General features: G+C 36.0%; 1 protein-coding gene across 2 annotated transcripts in view; it reads right to left on the reverse strand.

Moving 5' to 3' along the window:
- Positions 1 to 2,567: 2,567 nt before the first annotated feature.
- LOC142158542 (amphiphysin-like) overlaps positions 2,568 to 23,927 on the reverse strand; it is a 176,254-nt gene continuing 154,894 nt past the window's right edge. The window contains exons 19-24 of one of the 2 annotated variants that reach the window (XM_075212576.1): positions 23,685 to 23,804; positions 17,496 to 17,555; positions 12,904 to 13,011; positions 7,852 to 8,088; positions 4,303 to 4,404; positions 2,568 to 4,052 (exon numbers count right to left, since the gene is read on the reverse strand). In XM_075212576.1, the coding sequence (XP_075068677.1) occupies positions 3,945 to 4,052; positions 4,303 to 4,404; positions 7,852 to 8,088; positions 12,904 to 13,011; positions 17,496 to 17,555; positions 23,685 to 23,804 (735 nt within the window). In that variant the 3' untranslated portion in view covers positions 2,568 to 3,944. The remainder of the gene's footprint in view (positions 4,053 to 4,302; positions 4,405 to 7,851; positions 8,089 to 12,903; positions 13,012 to 17,495; positions 17,556 to 23,684; positions 23,805 to 23,927) is intronic. The other variant, XM_075212577.1, reaches the window with a different exon arrangement.

Genomic DNA, 23,927 nt, shown 5'->3' on the forward strand with positions numbered 1-23,927 from the left:
ATATATTTGGATTCCTCTTGATTTAAACTCTGTTATAGTCCCCTCCCCTCCAATGTTTTTTAACTGCTTTTATAGCCAAAAATTTTAATCCTGCTGGATCCTTCTTATGGTGCGTTTTAAAGTGGTTTGACAGGTTGTGGAACTTCCAAACAAATTTTTATATTCCTGATATGTTCATTAATCCGTGTTTTTAGCTTCCTAAATGTCCGATATTTGGAGTTTTGCTAGATTGAGGAAAAATTGATCTTTGAAGAACAGTAAGAAACTTATATGAGTTGTTTTGAAGTGGTAGTGTTGTATGCTAACTGGGGATAAATTTAAATGGACTGATGGCAAGTACATAGAAAAATTGGATTAATAGCGCTTCCCTAGTGATGCACTCAACAACTGCCTTCCAGAGTACTAACCAGTTGTTAATGTAAAATAAACTAATAACTATTTAGTACAATCTCGGGGTTCTAGCAGTATCCAAGCTGCTACTATCTTTTGCAACACACAACTTCAATATCCCTGGTGCCACTGTTAATGTTAAATGAATTAGATGAATATAAGATATTACATGAATCAAGTTTAGTAGACCAAAAATGTATCAATAAAAATTAACAACACAAACTGTCTCTGTTAAGTCCTGGACAGGTATTAATTTCACTTGTATATTCTTTATCAGAATATGATCGTTCTTAGCATAAAGTGCTTTCTAATTAGATCTCATACTATCGTTCACTCATCAGTGACAACAATCGATGAGTCTTAAATCCTTATCGAATAGTTTGCACACATAATAAAAAAAAATGAGTTTCCTGTTGCGTAAGTACTTACGTTTTCCTGACTTAATTGTAGTCCTTTTGATGTATTATTTTGTTTCTACAGTGCAGTACTATTACCGGGACTTGGTGTCCTCCTTAGTCCACCTCTCCTAACTGGTCAGGCATAGGGGGTCGTTCCTGTCATGCAGCAAGGGACTTCCGGGTTCTTGCAATGCACTCTGTGTGTCAAAAGTCCTGTCCAGGACTTAACAGAGACAGTTTGTTATATTTTATTGATACATTTTTGGTCTATTAAACTTGATTCATTTAACATCTTATATTCATCTAATTCATTTAACATTAACAGTGGCGCCAGGGGTATTGGAAGTTGTGTGATGGCAAGTACAGTCCTAATGCGATATAAGTGCACATGCGCTGTAATACTGAATCCAAAACAGGGCTTTAAGATGGCTTAACGTGTGTTACTTTTAGTGATGAATTTATATGGAAGAATCTAACGGGATGAATGATTTAATCACACAGCTAGATCATTGTCTTGTTTTATTTGATTGGAAAGAGGAGACCACACCCTCATTTCCCAATTGGTTGGCTGCAGTCTATTTAAAGTAATGTGTCAACTTCCAATCCAGCCCTCTGATGTAATCTTTTTGATGAAATGTGCAGGAGTATGGCCTGGCAATTCAAGTTGTACAGTAAAGCTCTGCAGCAGTGTATGCCTGTTTAATTTTACCTATCTAACAAAGCAACATATCAGCCCCACTCTTAACAATAAGGTTTCTCTGTATAGAAGGACTGATCTATGAAATGTATGTCTTTATGCTAAGCATTTAAATACATTTGTCTTTAAATGTGCTTCTAAGATTACATTTTACCTTAATATAATACAATGATTAAGCAATTATCATAAGTATATGCATCACCTAAATCATGTTTATTAGGTTCAAACTTGTTCTCTTTCACATTTTCAGCCTGAAAACATTTTAGTCAATACCAGTGTTTACCAAACAGATGTATGTTATGCTTTTGCCATATCACTGTGCTCCATGGTGCTTTAGCCATGCCTCCATAACATGTATAAATAGAGTACAGTTTACAGTGTATAATTCATCATGAATAGGGACTATGATTACGCAATTCAAGAGAATTTTGTTCTATCTGTGCAAAGTCTTGTCCCTTGGCATGATTGACCACCTCTTAACCAAGTTGAACTACCACTGATAAGCAAAGGATTGGGTGGGGTTGGTGCAAAGTGATCCATCACATCCTTCTCTTTTCAGCTGTCATCGTTTTATGCCGAATGTCTACAAAAATTGTGCTATATTCGTAAATGACTAATCCATGCTATCATGTGACAGAACTGTGATTAGTTTATATGTGAATAGTTCAGGGTATTCAAATTAATAAAAAAATGCATGCATAATTTACTATGCGTCTACTTTATCTGTAGGTGTAGCCTATACTTTCTAAACTGTCATATACACAGCAGAATATTCCGACCAATCAATAGCAAGCACAGAAAAGGAAGTCAGAGCATTGTAGGCATATACATTTATTAATGTAGCACATTAAGAAATGCTGTATATTAAAAGTGGCACAACAATTCAGGGATCTCCTGGTCATTGCACAACCTTGCAAACTGTTGAGCCATATTTCTAAGAATTTAAATAATACTAGTGTCTATATTGAAGTTGATCAGACTAATCATTGTCCATTTCCACTTAGATAGCTTAGACTGGTCCATACAATGGACCAACTTTGAATTATAACATACAATGTATAATGTAGATAAAAATTAGATACTGTGATTGAACAAAAAGTTTATTAGGGATGACACAACATTGAAAAAACATAATAGGTACATATGGTATTTTCATACAGGATACATCATATAATTGAAATCATTTAATAAGTGTGTGCTGGTAAAATATATATTTTTCTCCAGGAGAAATGATGCTAATGTTTTGTAAACTAAAAAGGACCATCAGCTGTGCACGTATGTCCCTTTCACTTTCTGTCAGTGCTATAATGAAAGTGTCACAATATTTATGAAGACATACTGTTGAATGCTTTGGCAAAGGAAGCTAGTTGTGCCTTAAAGCACCAAACTAGTAAACACCACAATGCCAAAAAGAGTAAAAAGCAAAGCACTTATCAATGATACTACAGACTCAAGAAACTACAATAAAGGACAACATACATGATACGTAACTGCATTACATATGTCTGTAAATGACACTAAAAGAAAAAAGATTTGCAGCAGTTCTTCAGTTTTAAGACTTAAAACCATGTGGATATTGTTCAGCCTGCACTCATTACCATACAGTTACAAGAAAAAATCTCCTGCAATGCAGCAATTCAATACAATATAGACTCAGTGCACAGAAGTTAAGGTTTGTATGCTGAAAAAAGATCAAAACTTAGTCCCACTTAACAAGTCACAATATACTAAATACATACTGCGTTAAAGTGAAAGCTTTTTACTTTCGATATGCTCAACATTTTGTAATGACAAGTGTTTTATTAGTCAATATGCTCTTTTGAGTCACTCATCATGTCTGAGGAAAGGGACAAAAGTGGGTAGCTATCAAACTTCAAACATGTATATTATAAACATAGGAAATAAGTATCCCCTATCATCTGCACTTGGAAGAAACCCTGTGGACACCCATAGTGTTATTTATTTCTGTAGAACCATACTTTGCTGTATAACATGAAATAAATGTAGGTATAAGACCATAGCAGTGTAATTATGTTGCTTTGGAGCCCTGACCATGGTCATCTTGTCGTTTTCTTAAAGTGTCATTTTACTTGTGTACCAGAAATAAAATTGATCTTCAAAATGAGTTAATCCTTACATTTTGGACAAATGGGGCTGATGTTTTAATAAGGATTTTAGTAGGAAATGTTAGCCTAACCATTGTTCCGACAAAGCACACACGAACCATTGGTTGCATACAAGTGAACAACATGGACTTTGTTCCATTTACAAGTTAGTAGAATATAGCTTACTTCTTGCTTTCATGCTCTTTTCTTTCTCATAGTTTTCATCAAGCTTTATCTGGGATGGACATCAGTCTTTAACAGTAAACAATGCGGCCTCAAATGTTCCTGTCTTCTCAGAAGATTGATAAACCCAAATATTAAACGTCCATCAATACCTTTATGCCTTAGATTAAACTACTCTAATTTACGAGTGAAATTCTCTGGAAAAAGTCCCTTGTATGCTTCAGTAGCTTTGTACTGCTGCCAGTCCAATTCCCTAATACCAGTAAGCCACCCAGCCTCCTGTAAGAGAAAGAGCCGATTACTAAATGGGTAAAGTACATTTTATATTGATTCCAATCAATTCATTGGATAAAGCAATAGTGCACTTCTATTTATTTATTGTACAGGCACTAATTGGACAGGATAATGTGCTTGCAAATATTATCCAGTACAGTCCTTGGATAATTATGGTAAAGCCAACAAAAACACCTTAGCAGTTGTAACATAGCTAATAATATAAATATAGCAGCATGATAAAAGATTGTATTACCTGATCAGTCGCAGCTACAGAGCTGATAACCAAGACAATGTCCCCTCTCTTAAGGTTGAGTTCGTCATCATTTGCTGCCTCAAAATCATGTAGCACTTCAGCCTGTAAGTATATATAATTACGTTAATTACATTGACAAATCTTCTGAAAGTATTGACAAACTGAATGAGTTAATGTTTTTGTTTTAGAGTTACAGCGGTTTGCTATATAAGTACAATTATATATTCATATGATATAGGAACATAAATATATATTCTTATGATGTTTGGACAGTATGATAGTCAACCTGTTTGTCTCACGAAATCCAATATAGCAATGTGTACAGTGTATAATCATATGGAACACTAATAGGCCTTGACGTCTAACATACAAGATGATCCTATCATAAAAGATGTTTTGTAAAATTAATATAAAATATATATCTATATATACATACATACAATATATATATATATATATATATATATATATATATGAAATATATATATAGACATATATCTAGATGTATATATCTAGAAATATATATATATATATATATACATATACATACACACACACACACATATATATATATATATATATCTATAATATAAAAGCCTAGTGGTGTGTGTTAGTCTGTCTGTGTGTGTAAAAAAAAAAACAAGCTGCAGCGCCACCTGCTGGGCGGAGTTATACACTGACCTACTAAGTTCTTAGTGTGTGTGGAAAAAAAAAACTCAGAAAGGGCTGAAATTTGGTATACTAAGATGTTTTTAATTTGTTAATTTAATTTGTTAATTGTTAAAAGTGTTTATAAAGATTTTAAAAAAATATATATATATTTCTTGAAGGAGAAGTGATAGTTGGGAGTGGTTGGTGGTTGCCGGGGGTGACAGTTGGGAGTGGTTGGTGTTTGCCGGGGGTGACAGTTGGGAGTGGTTGCCGGGGGTGACAGTTGGGAGTGGTTGGTGGTTGCCGGGGGTGACAGAGCGAGAGGAGTGTGATACTCAGGACCGCTGAGAGAGATCCCTGGATAGACATCTGGAGAGATGTGGCGATAAATATGAAGGTTGAGGTGATGGAGAAAAATGATGAGGTGGTGACATGTGGACAAAAAGACGTTAAAAAAGGGCGCTTGCGTCGGGAAGTAACGCTCTTCCCCTGAGGAGGCCTGGGCTAGGCCCAAATGCATGACAAGAACCTTTTTAACACCTTAAGTAGCTTGATTTGACTAGAATGCATGAGTATCATGCACGGGTTAACTTGTGTGTGTGTGTATATATATATATATATATATATATATATATCTAATATATATAAGCCTAGCGGCGTGTGTTAGTGTGTGTGTGTGTGTGTGTGTGTGTGTGTGTGTGTGTGGAAAAAACTATTTTCTCAGAAAGGGCTCATCCAATTGACCTGAAACTTGGTATACTGACATTATTTGACAAAAAAATTATAATATTGAAGTCAGTTAACTTCCATCATCCCCCCTTCACCCGTGGGAGGGGTAGTAAAGGCTAAATTTACCAGTTGAGGGCTCAAACTCTTGACCGTGGGGGTATTTATTTACCAGAGCCTGTGTTTGGTCATGGACAATTGTATGTCGCATTTTCATGAGTACGGAGAAGCAGTGATGTGAAAGTGCAGGTTATGAATACTGCCCTTCAAGGAAGACTGATTGAACACAGCGATAAGGTGTTTAGCAGAAACGTTGTGTATCGAGAGGTTTTAGAACAGTAAGATGATGGAGATTAAGGATGTGGCGATAAAGATGAAGGATGAGGTGATGGAGAAGAATGATGAGGTGGTGACATGTGGACAAAACCACGTTAAAAAGGGGCGCTTACGTCGGGAAGTAACGCTCTTCCCCTGAGGAGGCCTGGCCTAGCCCCAAATGCATGACAAGAACCTTTTTAACACCTTAAGTAGCTTGATTTGACTAGAATGCATAATGCACTAGAAGGTGTTAAAAAGGTTCTTGTCATTTTTCACACACGCCACTAGGCATTTATATAGTAGACAAGTTAACCCGTGCATGATACTCATGCATTCTAGTCAAATCAAGCTACTTAAGGTGTTAAAAAGGTTCTTGTCATGCATTTGGGCCTAGCCCAGGCCTCCTCAGGGGAAGAGCGTTACTTCCCGACGCAAGCGCCCTTTTTTAACGTGGTTTTGTCCACATGTCACCACCTCATAATTTTTCTCCATCACCTCATCCTTCATCTTCATATCCTTCATCAAGCTACTTAAGGTGTTAAAAACTCCCCACTGTCACCCCCGGCAACCACCAACCACTCCCAACTGTCACTTCTCCTTCAAGAAATATATAGGTCAGTGTATAACTCTGCCCAGCAGGTGGCGCTGCAGCTTGTTGTTTTTTTTCCACACACGTCACTAGGCATTTATATAGTAGATATATATATATATATATATATATATATATATATATTGTGGCAAGAGCCCGCTACTGCAGAAGCAGACGCGTACAACTTCTTCCTTTTTATGGTTCTTTATTGTCAGGAAGGTAATAATGTTTTGACACCGTATACTTGCACAGCAATTATGGAGACCCTCAACGCTTACTATACATAGTCCAGCTCTCTGTCCAGATCAGCCAGCTAGCCCAGCGTTGATCTCCCTGAACAATGAAACAAGCAGGGTTTTATACCTGACACTCCTCCCACAGGCCTAGCTTGATGGACAGGTGACACACCCACCTTCTCTTTAAAAGGAAACGCCCATCCCTGGCTCTGTTTAGACTATCAGACCCACCCTGTCTGTTTGCAGAGAGGAAGCAGCTTTTAAATCATGTAAGTAAACCAATTTTAAACTACACATATGTTTTTACCTGGTTTAATCTCCACCTAGGTACATAACTGTGCCAATGTTTTACTCTACTTCCCTGCTTTCTCTGCATATTGCCAGCTAAATGCCTCATTTTGTTACAATATATATATAATATAACGCTACCATACCTTTACAAAGCTTGTAATTGCATTATATTTTATGTTAATTTACTGCATACAGTAGCTAAGTGCACCTTCACTGCCATTACCATTGCTGTAAGATATGCCCTTCTTATTGACAAGAGGTCTGTTGTTCAAAGGGGAATAAAATCTAACTGTATTACAGGCTATAGAGTTTAATTTTTAGATTAATGCAATAATTGCACCTATAATCAAAATAGCATGGGGTGCCAGGTAGATGTATGGAGCAAAAGAGCGAAAAACAATACATGCTCTATGCTTTAATAATTAAGCTAATAAAGAAGATCTGTGTGACTTACCTTTGTTTATAGAATGTACTAGGCTTATATCTATGGCTTTGGAAGAACTGTAAGCTATTTATAATTTCAGGATCTAGATTGATTTGTTATTTAATATTTGTAATTTATTCAGTCCTGTGCATATTGTATTCAGCGTTGCATTTCTGACAGTATATACAGTACTATGTAATTGCCTGGTCAATTAGGTCCATACAACTCATAAAAATCCAATATTATACTATGGTATGAATGGTATATTAGCTAATAGATTTAAAAATGGCAATCTAAAATACTGTAAGTGTGACCTTGTATAGGAAGCCAGAAGGGATCCCCTGGACTGTGGTGCTCCCAGATGTGGGAAGTTGTTCAGTTTCATTGGCAGTACTTTGAGCTTGCTCAACAGATGACTCCTGGATGGCATCAAATTCATCTTTATCTTCAATAGCATTTTTGGCATGTGTGATAGCACTATCTTCATATTCACCTTCATCTTCATGGTTAGATGCTGGTTCTATTACAACTGACGGTATGCAGGTAATGTCCTTATGGAAAATCACAAATATTTTATCTCAAAACATAAACACACACTTTTGCATTAAAATGAATCTTAGACTAAATGTAGACAGATCTACTTAATAATAAAGAAAAAAACTATTCTCATTGGCAAGAATAGACTAAAGTAGCATATCGTGTGTTTCATTAAACACCTTTGTTTGCAGACATTTCAAATAGTACCACAGTTCCTAATTGTCTCTCTTTAAAACACATGCTCTCTATCTAAAATTGCTAGTTAAAACACCCTCCAGTAGAGTGTATATAACAGGTACCTTAATCAGCTATTCATGCTGTTTTCAAACCTGATGATGTTGGGCCGATGAGGGGCTGGCATGTTTACATATCTTCACACAATGCCTAACGCTGAGCAGGGAGGAGCTTTTGAGTTTTGCCGATTAAGGTAACTGCTAGAAACTACTACAGATTGCAAAATACCCCCTCTATTGTCAGTTACATTTAATTGGTAAAAAATAAAAAAGAAGTGGACTGTTCTTTAAAACTTTTAAAATATCAGGTCCATGAATAGTGTTAATATTGTATGAAAAACAGTATGATAAAATACTGTATGAATACAGTAATACAGCATGATATATATGTGCCTTGGAACTAGACATCTACAGTTTACTTTGTATTAAAAAAGTGGTTGGGCTGGGAACCATATAGTATGTTTACCTACAAAAATGATTAATTACCAAGAGAGAGAATACCTATAATGTGAACTCTGACAATTACAATTGATTTGATAATACATTTATTGATATTACAAATTACAGTACAAAACATAATAAAACCTATAACAGATCATTGTTCAAATGCTAAAAATGTAAAACCCTTTTTATATCAGCAAACTCATAAAGATAATAATTCAGTCAAGGGCTTGTCCATCAAGAAACTGTGGTAATGAGCAAAAACTCAGGATGTCATAGAACAAAACCAAAACACAAATTGGTAAACAATACAGACATGAGGGCTGTCTCATGATCCAAATTTAGTAGTGGTCCCTCTTAGCCTTAGCTGAGCAGAGTTCTCATTCAGACAGATACCTTTGAGGAAATAAGGTTGGGTACTTTAGAGGTACAAAACACAGAAGAGGTATATAGAAAACACATGTATAGTAGGGGCACTCATTGATTATAAAGATATAAAACTTACATTTTATTAATTAATTTTAAAATAATCTGAATATCCCTAGAGAATACCTGAATAACGCTAGTAGCGAAATAAAAACAACAATTATACAGAAATGTGTGGAATGTTAAAAATGAAATAAGTATTAAAATGGCAGAGAAGACTGCCAGTCCTCACTGAGCTAATGAAAAATATCCTTCTAATTATCTTATTATAAATGTTGTAAAGGAATATATATTCCTCACGCTGCTAAAAATACCTGTTATTATATACAGGTTATCAATGAACATATAGATAAACAAATTAGATTAATACTAGGAGGGAAAGGAATTAATCCTTTTGGGAAAAATCTGTTTTAATAACCAGATTTATTAAGGTCTTTAAATGAATAAAGATATATAGATATCATGCCTCCCTTATGTGTGACCCATTAGGTTTGGTATCATGATTTAATATAAATCCTCCTAGTGTATTCAATTACTGTTGACTGATTGGGTATTCAAGCAAGATATACATCAAACTCACTGTTATCCTCAACAGTAATAATAGGTTTACTTAATTAACCTTATTGTAGCTGAAAGGATATAAGATAGCAACATATCACGTTACTGTTGCTACAGGGATAATAACTCATTTTATTTCATGGAGTCATTAGACAAAGTTTACATGAAACGTGAGAGTGCTGTGAGGTATTAATAGATAATCAACCACCCATCCTAGATATATCACAGCCTCACATATGTCCTAATTGATGTTTAATAGCATATTCACTCTTAAGCTGTTATAGGCTAGTGCTGTGAGATTTAGGACCAGCGTATAATGTCCAAAACTGTCTGTCTAGTGTTAAGGCATAATATCCTCCCTGATCTTATTCCTATGTTTGGAGCAGCGTGATTAAGAATTATTTCATTGAACTCAGCGAGGCGAACACCGACGCGCTTTTACCAGGCAAACCTGTTTGAGTAATTTTATACTAGGAGAGATCACTAGAGATATCAAATTAGGTTACACGTTTGCAAGAATTTTGCCATGTTTAAAAAAGCCTTATTTTATGTTTTGGCACCATCTGCTGGAAATTTTCAGGATGTCTTTATTCTTTGTTTTCATTATTGGAGAACAGAGAAAAATAAGGCGATAATGAAAATATGAAAAAAATATATATTAAAAGTCATTGTAGTTGAGAATTGGTACATGAATTATGTCTCTGCTACTTGAAAAGACAGACGGTAGGGGATCTATGGGTGTCAAGACAATACTGCTTTTACTTAAAGAAGTACACATATGCAGTCAGGAGTGAAACATGTACTTAGGTTTTTGTTTTTTTTTGACACGCTACAAATAGTATACGTAATTCCCGTTTAATGAAAATGTTTTTAACAGTTCATGCAAGTAGGGCCCGCTATTATGTGAATATTGACTGTATTAGCTGAAGTCAAACCACTTTCAAACCACACTTAGCTGCTAATCTTCTTTAGTGTTCTTAAGACTATATTTTGCTTCCAGACTGCTATTAGATATAGAATAGTAAATGTTCAACATTTTAAAAATATATCAAATATTTTACCATTGGGATGTTATTTCATGTACTGTTAGGAAATGTTTATGGTTCCCATGTGTTCTGTTCCAAACATATTCATGATGCTAATTAGCCTGATATACTGCTCTCTTTTGAAACCTACATGATCATGCTTCGGTACTTATTTTCCAGTAGTGTGATTCAGTATTCACTGACATTACAATATAATAGTTTTTTACAGCTATGTTTACTTTACTACTTGAAACTTTAAGGGGGATATTTACTAAACTGCGGATTTGAAAAAGTGGAGATGTTGCCTATGGCAACCAATCAGATTCCAGCTGTCATTTTGTAGAATGCACTAAATAAAAGACAGCTAGAATCTGATTGGTTGCTATAGGCAACATCTCCACTTTTTCAAACCCGCAGTTTAGTAAATCTAGCCCCTAAAGTACATAACAAGGTTAAGAGAATTGTCTTTAATTAAATACCATATGTCAAAATAAACACATTTACCAATATAATATGCTTACATACAACAAGATCTAGCAATGCCTGGCGTCCTGTGGAGTAATATTGTATAATCTATTTTGCCCCTTCTACTTTATCCTCCATTTTGTGTTACCATCTTTGCAGCTATTATCTCTTTTTAGATTTTATACAGTAGTTGATGTAACCAGTCTACAAGCAACTTGGTGAACGTGTTACAGCAGAAATACAAATAGCGTTTAGTGCAGCTACTGGATGCGCTGCTATTAAGATGCATGCATTTAATGGCGAATGACAATAGCAGTTTGCATCCACAATCATTGCACACAGTGTTGTGATGTTACTGCAGGCTGCCATTCCATCACTAGAACTGCATTGTGGATAGAAATATAGTCAGAAAATTGCTACTGAGATATAAAACAAACAGACATCTTCAGCAAATATTAGCTTTATTACAATAACTATTTAAAGATGGAATAATTCTTTAAAATTAAGTTGTCGCTTTGACAAGTGTCACTGGTGTAAAAGAAATTATGATCTTTTTAATTAAGCAATATATAGCTTTCATAGAAATAGTAATTGTAGAAGCCAATTAGTTAAAAATGATTAACTACAGAACTCATAGCTAAAGGAATTCCAATTAGATTAACTACTTCTGTTTTAAGGATGAGCTGGTTTTGCTTCAAAAACTTAGATATAACTCATTTTCTGTAAAGATAAGCTGTCTGTCCTGCTCTAAGAAAGATTTACAGATGTATTTGTACAATTGATTGAAGGTTATAACTACAATGTAAAGGACTGTGTTAATTATAACATTATGCAACCACAGGGAATGACATGTTTTTCTGTATAAATATTAGTATACCAGTTTCAGTAAAACAGAACTGATTATTCCAGACAACTGTGTGTGTCTCAGATCAATTCCCCAGTGCGCACTGTATACGTGAATTAGAAGGTCTATTGCCATTAACACTGGCCATCCACATCTGAAAAATATCCAATTCAATGTTGCATGCAGTATTTTCAGTATGTTGGACTTTAGCACAAGGGGCTTGATTCATGTCCAAATGCAACTTGTGCGTAGTTCCACCCGTATTCAAATCCAAACGTATCTCACATTATGATTTAAATATATGTGTGGAAATACGCTCTTTCTTAACAGGATATGCCGTATGTAGACACATGTAACAGACTGCAGTCTAAGAAATTGTACAAGAACAGTTCATATTAGAATACATACATGTTTTGTTTTATGATAACTTAAAATAACAACTGTTAACAGTATGAAAATGTAAAAGAAATGTTATTATATTTTCAAATATTATTCTTTTAAATATTTTTTTACGCTACATACATAAAGACTTCAATGCGTACAGTACATACAATGGGTTTAGATAGTATAATATGATAGCGACTGACACAGATACGTGTTATGTGGATAGGAATTGTCTTCAATTGCATCACCAGAATAATGTCCCTTTCTGGGCATGCACAGTTCAGAATCACGTAAGACACACTATGCGAAGTAGGTACTTCATAAAATCGAATCAGTTCCAAGGAGTGGTTGTTATTCAGTAAATGATCCTTGGGCTAGCTACATATTAAATGTGATTTAAAAGTAGTAAGTCAATAATTAAACTAGCCCTTAAGCTTAACCTATTTGTCTTACCTGAGTTACATTAGTACCTTTAGCATCATCCACTTCTGGTTCTTTTTCTTCTTCTTCAGCACTTGGGAGAGGTTCATCAAGCTTTTCTTCTTTAGTCTCAGGTTCTGTCTATAAAAAGGTTAAACCAGTATATATGTTTCCATATTAGCACATAGCACACACTTTCTATAGAGGTATTGTGACACCTTTTATTACTGGCTGTATTTACTTGACACTATAGGCTTTTTATGTCACATGCATTAGTGACAAGTCAAGCAATTATTTTGCTTCATTTCAATTCAACTTTTATTTTTTTGTTCTTGAAAGATATAATTTCATATACCATTTTAGTAACATTTTGAATATTATAAGTCCTGAGAATTATACCACCTTGGCAGTGTTCTGGTGTAACCACCACACCACACTTAATATTACTAAGTATGACAAAGGGTTTACCTTCATAAATTTCCACCTGATTGAACACTGACAATCTGAGCCTATTTCCATGAGATGAAGGTAGACCATTTGGGACCTTCCTGAAAGACTACAAAGACAGCCCAGCAATGAACCAAAACTGGGTACACACTACAGAAAACTTCTCATGATGAAATATCTGCAACAATTTTACCAACGATTGAAAGTCCCAATGAGCATGCCAATTCATGTGTACATACTTACATGATTTACCCTCAGATCTGAGCTTTTCATCTTTCATAACCATCTGCTGTAAAGATTGTGACTCTATGAACTCCATAGAGCTCTGCCTACCTGGTCGTGAGTGCATACACACTTCCACATTTGCCCAACATCGTACAGTATCAAAATACACAATGTGATTTAGTAGGATAAAACATGGTCATGGGAGCATACACACAAAATGCGATATCGGACCTAACAGTCATTTATCATGTGATTGGCACAATAACTGGGTGAAAACCTGTAGTGAGTACCTGGCTTAAGTCCTGGGCTGTCAGCGATGTTCTAGGAGGTAGGCTTAATGTGCTAAGCCTGCTTCCTGGGCCTGCAGACACTTTATGGCGTAAGTGGCAGAAAAAGTTTCTGATAAAATGAGTGTTTTGACACTTCTTCACCTCTACAAGCAAGTGCTGCCTGAGGCAAGTTACTAGTTTTTTGGAAAGCACAGCCCTTCTTCTCAACCATGATGTTCCAACATGCTCACATATTGTATATATCAGTTTATATACAAAAAAGATCCTACTCAACTCAAAATACTATTTTCTTTTCACCAAGACTTACACTTCTTAAATTGATATCTATAAAATCTTGACCAACCAGTATCAACCAAACCTGCCAACATAACCTATTCAACTTGAGACACATTGCTAATACAGTATTTTAACCTATTTCCCAAATTAACCTGGACTCAAATTAATAACTAATATCAAAGATGTTTTTAATATCAATGAGTTTATTAATTCAAGTTTACTTTAATAAGGAATTTACAATGCATCGTGCAATAATGTATTCCCACAGACATTTTAATATTTAGTGTCATTTCCTTACAATGACCTTTCTCCTATTAGTGCCCCTGTTGAATGTTTAATCAAATTTGTGTAAATTACTCTTTTTGTGAACTTAAAACATCCTCCCTTGTTCCCTTAACACCAAACAATTTCTCTCCAACTCTCATCTTTACATCTCTCTGCTCACATTTCCTACATATCCCATTTTAACCATATCATCAACTAATCATTATTACTAGTGATATCCTTTTGGCTTGAGAAAGTCTCACTCAGAGACGAAACGCGTTGCCTATTGTTGTGGAGCATATCACCGCCTATTACTTGGAGTTTGAACACATATCCGATACACGGACCCAATTTGAGAGGGACCTGACAATTTGGTTCCCTGTTTCTGCCCGGGCAGATTTTTTCAGCACACACCGCCATGTGCTGACAGCCATACGCTGTAGAGAGCTGCTACATACGATTAAGGGGACATCGCTTCTCAGGATATTGTGGACATTCAACAGCCTATAGCTGTAACAACATTCAATCTGGAGAGTTGTGAACTGAGCTGAGATTAGAGAATCGTGAGTACCGCTGGTTTTCGCTATCCCTATATATTGCTGGACACTTGAATTTAACTCTATACTCCGGTTGTTGATTCTAGTACCCATTATCATCATTTTACCATGCTCCCAGTTTTTATCCATATATATATGTGATTGTGGCTTTGGTTTGCATATCAATGCGGCCCAATAATCATTTATGTGTTCAATTTATAATTTGATTGCGGTTTTTTATACATACCATTAGGAGTATTATCTCCTTATTTTATCATATTGCTGAATTTAATACATGTATGTGCATTATTAAATGTTTGAAGTACTTATTTATTCTGCCCTGGTTTTTGATATATTTTTTACCACTTACATCATTTATTCAAGAGTGCCATTTAGCGCTGTTATCCTTTGTTCTATTAGTGATATATCAAGCAAAATTAAATATAGAACAGTGTTCGCAGTAACTCCAAATTCAAAGTGTAACTAGAAAGATACAGTAAAGTATGGCTATATAGATAGATTTTACTAAGCATTTTATAATAGCCAATAAAAATAACACACATAACTCCTAACCTTAATTAGAAAGCTGTATTTCCTAAGGGTTGACTGGGTTACGATAATGCAAGGGCTTAATTACATAGGTTGATTTAATACAGAATGAGTGACCAGCTTCTTTATACATTACCAACAGGTACAATTATGTATTTTCTCTAGTGATAGTGCCCATTAATTTCAAGTAGGTTTCAGTCAGGGCTGTAGGTCAATACCTGCTCAGCCAATCGCAAGCAGACAGCATGTAAATATTGCTTATGATTTGCTGATATTTTATCATTTATTTCAATAGCAATAGTGCATTTCAATACGATTTCTGTGCCTATTGAAAATGCATTGCTTAATTAAATAAATGGGACATTTGGCAACTATGCTTAGCAGATTAAAACTCTGTCCAGATCACCTGAACTTATAATAAATTGAGAATTTGGCAAATTAATTAATGATTTATTTATAGTGATATTTTACAATTTTAATTTCTCCCACTTAATATCCTAACTGCCACTACTTAAAATTCATTGTTAGTATGCTTGTAATTTAATTTTGACTTACAAGATGGCGATAACAGAACAGGTACTTGGCAGTATACTTGTTAACAGACTTCCCTTGCAAAGATATGTGGAAACAAAACAAATAAAACCCTATTGTTGAAGAATGCTGCCATTTTTGGTGGCTATAGGGCTTTTCACCCTTTGATAAATGAGCCCCGTGGAGACAGGTGTCTCGGGTGTCCCCACATGGGTACAGATCGCTCAGGCAAAGGATTAAGTACATATATAGAAGTGCAGTTTATATGTATAAATACGTGCAGAAAACATAAAAATAATAGCAAAGCAATAATATTAGCAATTTACAGCCATATAATAACCCGCTAGCTAAGCCCTGGTTGGCAGTTACCTTGTGAGGGCTTAGTCTCCAGTCTGAGACACTCTGTCGATAATGAGTTGCAAAGAAACACATTCTTTATGCTGGTTTATGCCAACAGCAGACCTGTGTCTCCCAATCTAGGTTACCAGGTCTATCCTCACTGACGGATTCGCAGATCCTGCTTAGTGTTTGCGATCCAGATGTCCCACTCACTCTCAGCCATCCTTCATCATACTTTATACCCTAATTACACTATTGATCACATAGAGGGTGCCATAAAGTCTGATGTGGAGCAGAGGCAAGAAGTCCAGATCCCTCCACACAATCGGGTGTGTGTGATCAGATTAACCCCAGCTCTGCCACAGAATTTTAACTTGTGTTAAAAGGGATTTTTTTAGAGCCCTACATAAAAGCTGATAGGCTCCCCCCTCCCTTGAAAACAAACTCTTTGATTTAATGAGTCAGGGGAAGTGTGGGTCTGTCAAAAATGACTGTGTGGATAATCTGTTTACCTGCTCAGCTGTACATTGTCAGCACCTGGGCATTGTAGTGCCACAAGTCTCTGAAAGTGCTATTTAACTATATGTGAATGCATCAGTACTTCCACTAAATATTATAATATTGGGTATATACAGAGGCACAAACAGCGTATTCCCACACATTGCGATAAACCACCTAATATGAATGCTCTTGGCACAATAATTGCATATAGACATTACAGTATATAATGCAGGCACATCTGGAACTTAATTGAATTGAATTAATTTAATTTAATATATTTGTCATTTTGACTGGGCTATTAACTATAACATATACTATATATCTAGCATAAAAAAAGTCTATGATGAGGGGACTAGGGATAAAAAGTATAATAACTCATTCCCTATTAATGTTAGAAACGAGGCACAGATTGTCTTGGTGATAAGGGAACTCTCGTCTCATCACAAGCCCCTTTGCTTGTTGTGCTGAGCTTTACATGGTTTAATTGGTTAAAAAAAACAGGAAAAACTATTATTATTATCATCATCATCATCATTATTAAAATGTATTTATATAGCACCAACATACTCCCCAGTACTATAGAACTAGAGCAATTCAAATAAATGTAAAATAATTTTTAGAAAATATAGATCCAACATGATTCTCTGTTAACAGGGCAGACACCTACCTTGCTGCCCTCTGTGTCAGCTTCATCAGCTGTCTTGATCTCTTCAGGTTCGATAGTTTCCTTCATAGGAAGGATACAGTGTAATAATCATGTCAGACATGAACATCAAAAGGGTATTATGGCAAATGTAGAAATATAAAAATGAATGTGGCATGAAATATGGATTATGGATACTATGATTTGAAAATACCAAACTACATAACGCAAAATGTATTAAGGGAAGACCTATCCAATTATTTATGACACATTTAAAGTGTTTGAAACTGTATCCCTAAACTGTGGCTTTTGGCACATCTAATATTGTACAAGCAAGATAATTAAAAAAAAATTGACTACTGTATTCCTCTTAACATGCTTGTTAATTGGAAAGTCTCACAAAAACTACAAAGTCCCACAGCAGAGATTGAGATCAATATTTTATCTGTTTCAACATGTTTTGTTATAATTGATTATTGTTTGTAATAATTGGATATTACGTTAAATTGCCATCAAAATCTCATTCAGGTTGGAGATTTCATAACACTTAATTCCTCCACAATTGCCTACAGCATAGAAATACATTACCTCAACTTTGCCACTTGACTACTGAATGGCTAAAAAATACAATTTATGATAAGACTACATTTTTTTCAGTAAATTAAATAAAGAATTTTAGGCAATGCTTGAAATATATGTAGCACATATAACCCTAGGACCAGCAAATGCTTCTAAAAACTCAGGCCTGTATTAAACATCTACAGTATAGATAGTTGTATGGCAAATACATTTACTTTTTTAATTTAAATTATTTTCTTGAAGGTTATTTATTACCTACCACCAATTTTACTAGGACAAATGATAGAAAAGGAAGATATTAGATTGAGGAACATGACCAGGTTAGAGCCTGATTGCCCACTTTCCAGCGCACTTACTCACAATGACTAGTGTAATATCAATTGTAAAAAAGGTGCATCACATGTGCAGGACAAACTTATGTGGAATAGGCTGGAGACATGCCAAGTATTCTGATCCTAAATGATGACTATTGTACATCACAGGCATGACTGACATCAGGACATTAATGTACGAGATGTCAATCCAAACAACAAAAAGGTTTCATGCAATTTAAATCCCATAAAGGAAGCCAATCCACTATAACAAAAGAAGACCAGTAAACTTCAAAAATGAATCCAGGGTTCCTGACTATTCTTAAAATCTTAAAATCAATCATATTTTTCTCAATTGCTGATTTTTTTTCATGTGCTCTTAAATATTTTTTTTCCAATCCAATAAGGTTGAAAAAACTGATCCCCCAGCCCAAAAAAAAACCATAGTAATTATTTTGTCAGTGCTTATTAAATATGTATTTAGCTTATTATTCCTACAACTGTTGGATCAAAGAGTTAGACAGTATAACAATAGACAACTTATGAGGCTGAAAAGCAATTCAGTTCCACTTATAAGCAGACAATCATAATTTCAGTATTGCTTTTCCCAAAATGGCTTGTTTTCAATTAAAAGAGGTCTGTATTATGGTATTATTGGCAGACTTGAGAACATTCTATGGGGTAGAGTCAATTCCTAAAAAGACTGCTTGCCGTGTAGTGTTTCTGGAACAGGCACGAGACACTACTCTATGATTTTTTTTTTAGTGAAAGTAACGCTCACTTTTGCTCGCACCCCATAGAGGTGTGAGCAAAAGTGAGCATTACTTTTTACCGTACTAACCGTAAAAAGGTGCAGCTGCGATGTCCTATGTTTACATATTTAAGTATTTGATTCTATAGCTACAATTACCAGTCTCTAAATCCATATTTTAAATAATCCCAAGTCACAGTTTATGCTTATTATACATTTCCTAACTAGAGATGTGGTTCTATTCCCTGGTCTGTAGTTTCCCATCAAAGTAAAGCAAACACTTTTTCAATTAAAGGGCCAAGAAACCTTTAGGAAAATTATGTTTATTAATATCCACCTGTTCCCAAACCTCCCCATCCTCTTCTGACTCTGCAGAACTTCCGCAAGAAACCTTGATGGGAGAACACTTCCCTTGACTAGGACAGAGGACAACTTTGTTTGGATTTTTTTCTACATTTCAAATGCAAAAAAAATTTAATATTTACATTAATGTTGTGTTGAAAAAGGAGAGGTGGCAGGGTTCAGTGCTGAAACAGAAATTGTAATATTAGGGCTGTCAGTGCTCTTAAAAGTCTCCAGTGACATTCTACTGTGTCATAGCTCATACAGAAACAGGAGGGGTGGCATTCTTCTTGTCACTCTTAGTTTCAGTCATGATGATACTAATCCCTCTACCTCATGTGCTAAAGCCTATGTTCAAGTGCTTAGTGGTTTTAAGTCAGGGAAACAAAAATGTAAATAAAAAGCTTGTACATTTTTAAAGAAAAAAAACACCTCTCTAATAAAGGTGAACATTTACTGTAGAAAAACATAAAATTGCCAACATGCCATTCTACCCAAAATATTAACAAGTATGCCAACACCAGCTAGCTCTCTTCTCTCAGCTAGATCTCAGCACCTGCAATCTACACTGTCATCATATTCACTGTCATCAGGGTGTACATCATCCTCAAACAATACTAATTCATCCACGCTGGAATCCTTCATCACAGAAGTCTGTGTACTTTGATGTAATTACCGGTAATGGTCTGCCTCATGGAATTTGTTCATTTTACGGAAGAGTTGTCACAAGTTTTGGGCAATTCTTTTAGACCAGACCAAATGTTGTGCAGACTTATCTGCATCACCACTGGCTAAGTTTTTTCCTAGCAGCAATTGCCCGAGAAACCGAAGGAGGAGATGTCATTGTGTCATGTACTACTTCAGCTTGCTGACCAGGAGCTCATTGCATCTCTTGAGATGTGGGTCAGTTGGAAAGAAATAGAAGATATAGCACTTAAACCTAGTATCAAGCACAGTTGCCAAAATGTAATGATCCATTTTCAAGATGTTGATAACTCTTGGATCCTGGCGAAGCGAATAAAATACTTTATCTACAAGTCCAACATAATTAGCGGAATTGCCTTGTTTCTTTTCCTCCTTCAATTTCTCTTGCTAATTTTCAAGAGGTCTAATTAGGGGAATCACTTGACTCAAGCTAACAGTGTCTGCACTCTCTTCACAGATGACTACTTCGAGTGGTTTCAGCAAAATATTCTCCACTGAGCTGGACTAAAGTACATTCCCTGTGAATTCTATTGTTCTTGCAGCTGCTGCATTCTCCTACATGTTGTTGCTGAATCCCGAAATTGAACCTATATATTTTGGGACACAAACAGCATCCCCTGCATGTCATTTAAATTTTTTAAAAAGTTCTGTACCACCAAGTTGATTGTGTGAGCAAAACAGGGAATGTGATGGAGTTCCCCCCGTTGTAATGCTCTAACAATATTGGTGCATGGCGTTACCAGAAATCACATATCCTCAGGAGAGTCCAACCTGGATAAGCCATGATGCAATGACATCCCTTAGTTTTTCAAACAGGTTGTCAGCGGTATTACCTCTGACCCGCGCCTTGTCTCTTCTCTAATAACCACCTCTCACTTCCGCCTTCAAGACTTCTCCCGTGCTGCTCCCCACTTATGAAATTCCCTACCATGCTCAATCAAAGTTTCCCACAGCCTTCTAATCTTTAGATGCTCTTTGAAAACCCATCTCCTTTGGAGAGGTGACCTTATCCTCTATAACACTATTCACACTATCCCAATCTCTACTCTGAGCCACACTCGCTCCTCCTGTTTCAGCTGTGCCCTCTTCCCTTTAGAATGTAAGCTCTCTAATGAGCAGGGTCCTCCATACCCTTTGTTTTCTCGTCTCCATTCATTTTGTCTGCCTTGTCTGTTCTTGTTTTACATATGTCTTGTTTTATGTATGTCCTTGTCTTCAATACTGTATGGTGCTGTGGAGCATTGTGGTGCCTTACAAATCTATGATAATAATAATAATAATATGCCTCTTAGTGAAGCTGATGATACACAGAGTAACCTGCCTCTGAAAAATGTGACGTTCTTGGGCACATGCTGCTGCTGTCCCTGCTGGTGAAGGCGAATCACCAACCTAGTGGGCTGTCACAATCATATAATCTTTAGTTTGCCCAGGTCCACTTATCCACATATCTGTGGTTAAGTGTACAGTGGGTAGAATGGCATTTTGTAGCCTAATAATTAAATTTTTATGAACCTTCTGGTAGCGGTGAGGAATAGCTTTTCTAGTAAAATGGTGTTGTAATGGAATTTGGTAGCGGGGACAGAAGACCTCAAGTAACTGTCTCAAACCAGCTGCATTAATAGTGGATATTGGACGCAGATCTAATATTAGCATAGTCGCCATGGCGTCTGTGATCCGCTTTGCAACTGGGTGACAGCTTTCATACTTGCTTCCTCTTGCAAAGGATTGTTTAACAGTCAATCGTTGTAAACTACTTGTAGTCTTCTTCTTGGTCTGCTTCTGGGTTAAAGATCCACCTCCAGCAGCAGGAGCAGCAGCAGTGGGTCTAACGATCAAGAATTCTTCTGAGGAGTCCTGGATAGGGGAGTAGTTACTTACAAACGAATGCAGGACTAACTCCGATCACTTGTGAGGATATTGATGATGAAGGTCCTGGGGGTGTAGATTGCAGGTGCTAGGATCTAGCTGAGAGAAGGGAGGTAGCTGATGCTGGACTGCTTGTTGTTATTTTTTAGCATAAGTTTCTGATTTTCACAAATGCTTTCAATGAACTCGCTTCAAATGGCATAACATGGATGAGGTTCCTAGATGGTTAAGGTCCCTACCTCTACTGACTGTAGCTTTACAATGCTACAAATAGCTTGACAACTGTTGTCAGGATTTATGTAAAAATAATTCCTCACATAAGAGGTGGATTTTTTGGTCTTATGCCCAAGCATGACAATGGCCTTCTTATCACTCGTAAGAATTGCTGCAGTCTTTGTTTGAAAGTGTATGAAAATAATATTATGACCTGTGAAGTGGTCAAAATTGACTGCAAATGACTTGAAATTAGTGTTATTGAGGTTAATAATAATGTAGGGGGAAAAAAGCTAAATTATGTGATTCTAGCAAAGAAATAAGGATTTTACAAATAAATAGGGATCCAAAACCAAAACACGCAAGGGCGATTTTGCCAAAACCAAAACCAAAACACGATGTTAATCCAGATCCAAAACCAAAACCAGAACACGGGGGTCAGTGAAAATTTTAACTTGTTTTAGGTATGTTTTTCCAGAACAAGAGGCTCATATTGCACTAGCACGACTCTGTCCATTTCTGCTTAAGAAACATGCTCAGTCCATTAACATCACCCTGCTTCATTTGACAGTGTTCCAGTACGCAATGCATAACTAAATCTGATAAGTCATAAAAAGTGCTGAGTGCATGCACAGAGTGCCACAATTTAATGATGCAAATTAGTCTTGAAGTCAAAGTACTTGCTACTTTCACGAGTGTCAGCGCATGAGGTTGATATTCGCTACATTACTTAAAGTAATTGCTACCATAGAATCTGGTGATGCAGGGAAGAATATTTAAGCAAATAAAAGAGCACTGTGATAGTGGACAATAGTGTGAACTACTCAGTGAAGACACAAAAAGTGAAACAGCTGGCTACCAAACATCATATTTTGTGCTCATTACACAGTCACTCCTCTTGCAATGACCCCAGTAGATCTCCACTGTTTGCTACACTGTCACTTCACAATGAAAATGACCACATAGAAGATGGTGAGTTTAATTTAGCAGAATTGAGCTGTTCTGCAGAAGCGATCAACTGGTTACTGTAGATTAATAAATGGGCGTGTGTTGGCAAAAGCAGAGCAGTAAATTTTATTGAGCCAATCACATTTAAGTTAGAGGGACTAATCAGTTCTCAATGTGATACAGTGGCTATACCCTACTGTATATCTCAGCTTACTAAGAGGACACTACGATTTCTATTGCTAATTGTTACAAGAATATGGGTCAGTCATTACCCTTACACATTTCAGGTTCATGGTTTAGTCAAATAAATAAGAAACCATTGGCAATAGCTGCACTATTTCTATTACCCTTTTATCATGCTAGCATGCATTTATCTAATCTCATATTTAGCAAATAACAAAATTATTGTGTTTGAGATGTGGTGATGAGATAAAGCCATGGGATGTAGATGGAATGTGATGGAATGGAGTATATGAAGTGACGATTCTTCTGACTCACCATTGTCTTCTCCGCTAGTTCAGTTTGCTCCTCAACTTTAGTGTCCTCAACAGGAACATCAGAGAGAGACTCTGCCTCCTCAGCCTTTGTTTCCACAGAGGCAGCTACATCTGACTCCACCTTATTTTGTCACAATATAAAATATGTACTAACTGAATTAAAGTATATTTAGTGCTAACCTTTCTGTATGAGACAATACTGAGGACAATATTTACTAAGAAAATCTTAAACAATTTTAACCAA

The sequence above is a fragment of the Mixophyes fleayi genome, chromosome 5 (assembly GCF_038048845.1).
Source record: "Mixophyes fleayi isolate aMixFle1 chromosome 5, aMixFle1.hap1, whole genome shotgun sequence".
Classification (NCBI taxonomy): domain Eukaryota; kingdom Metazoa; phylum Chordata; class Amphibia; order Anura; family Limnodynastidae; genus Mixophyes; species Mixophyes fleayi.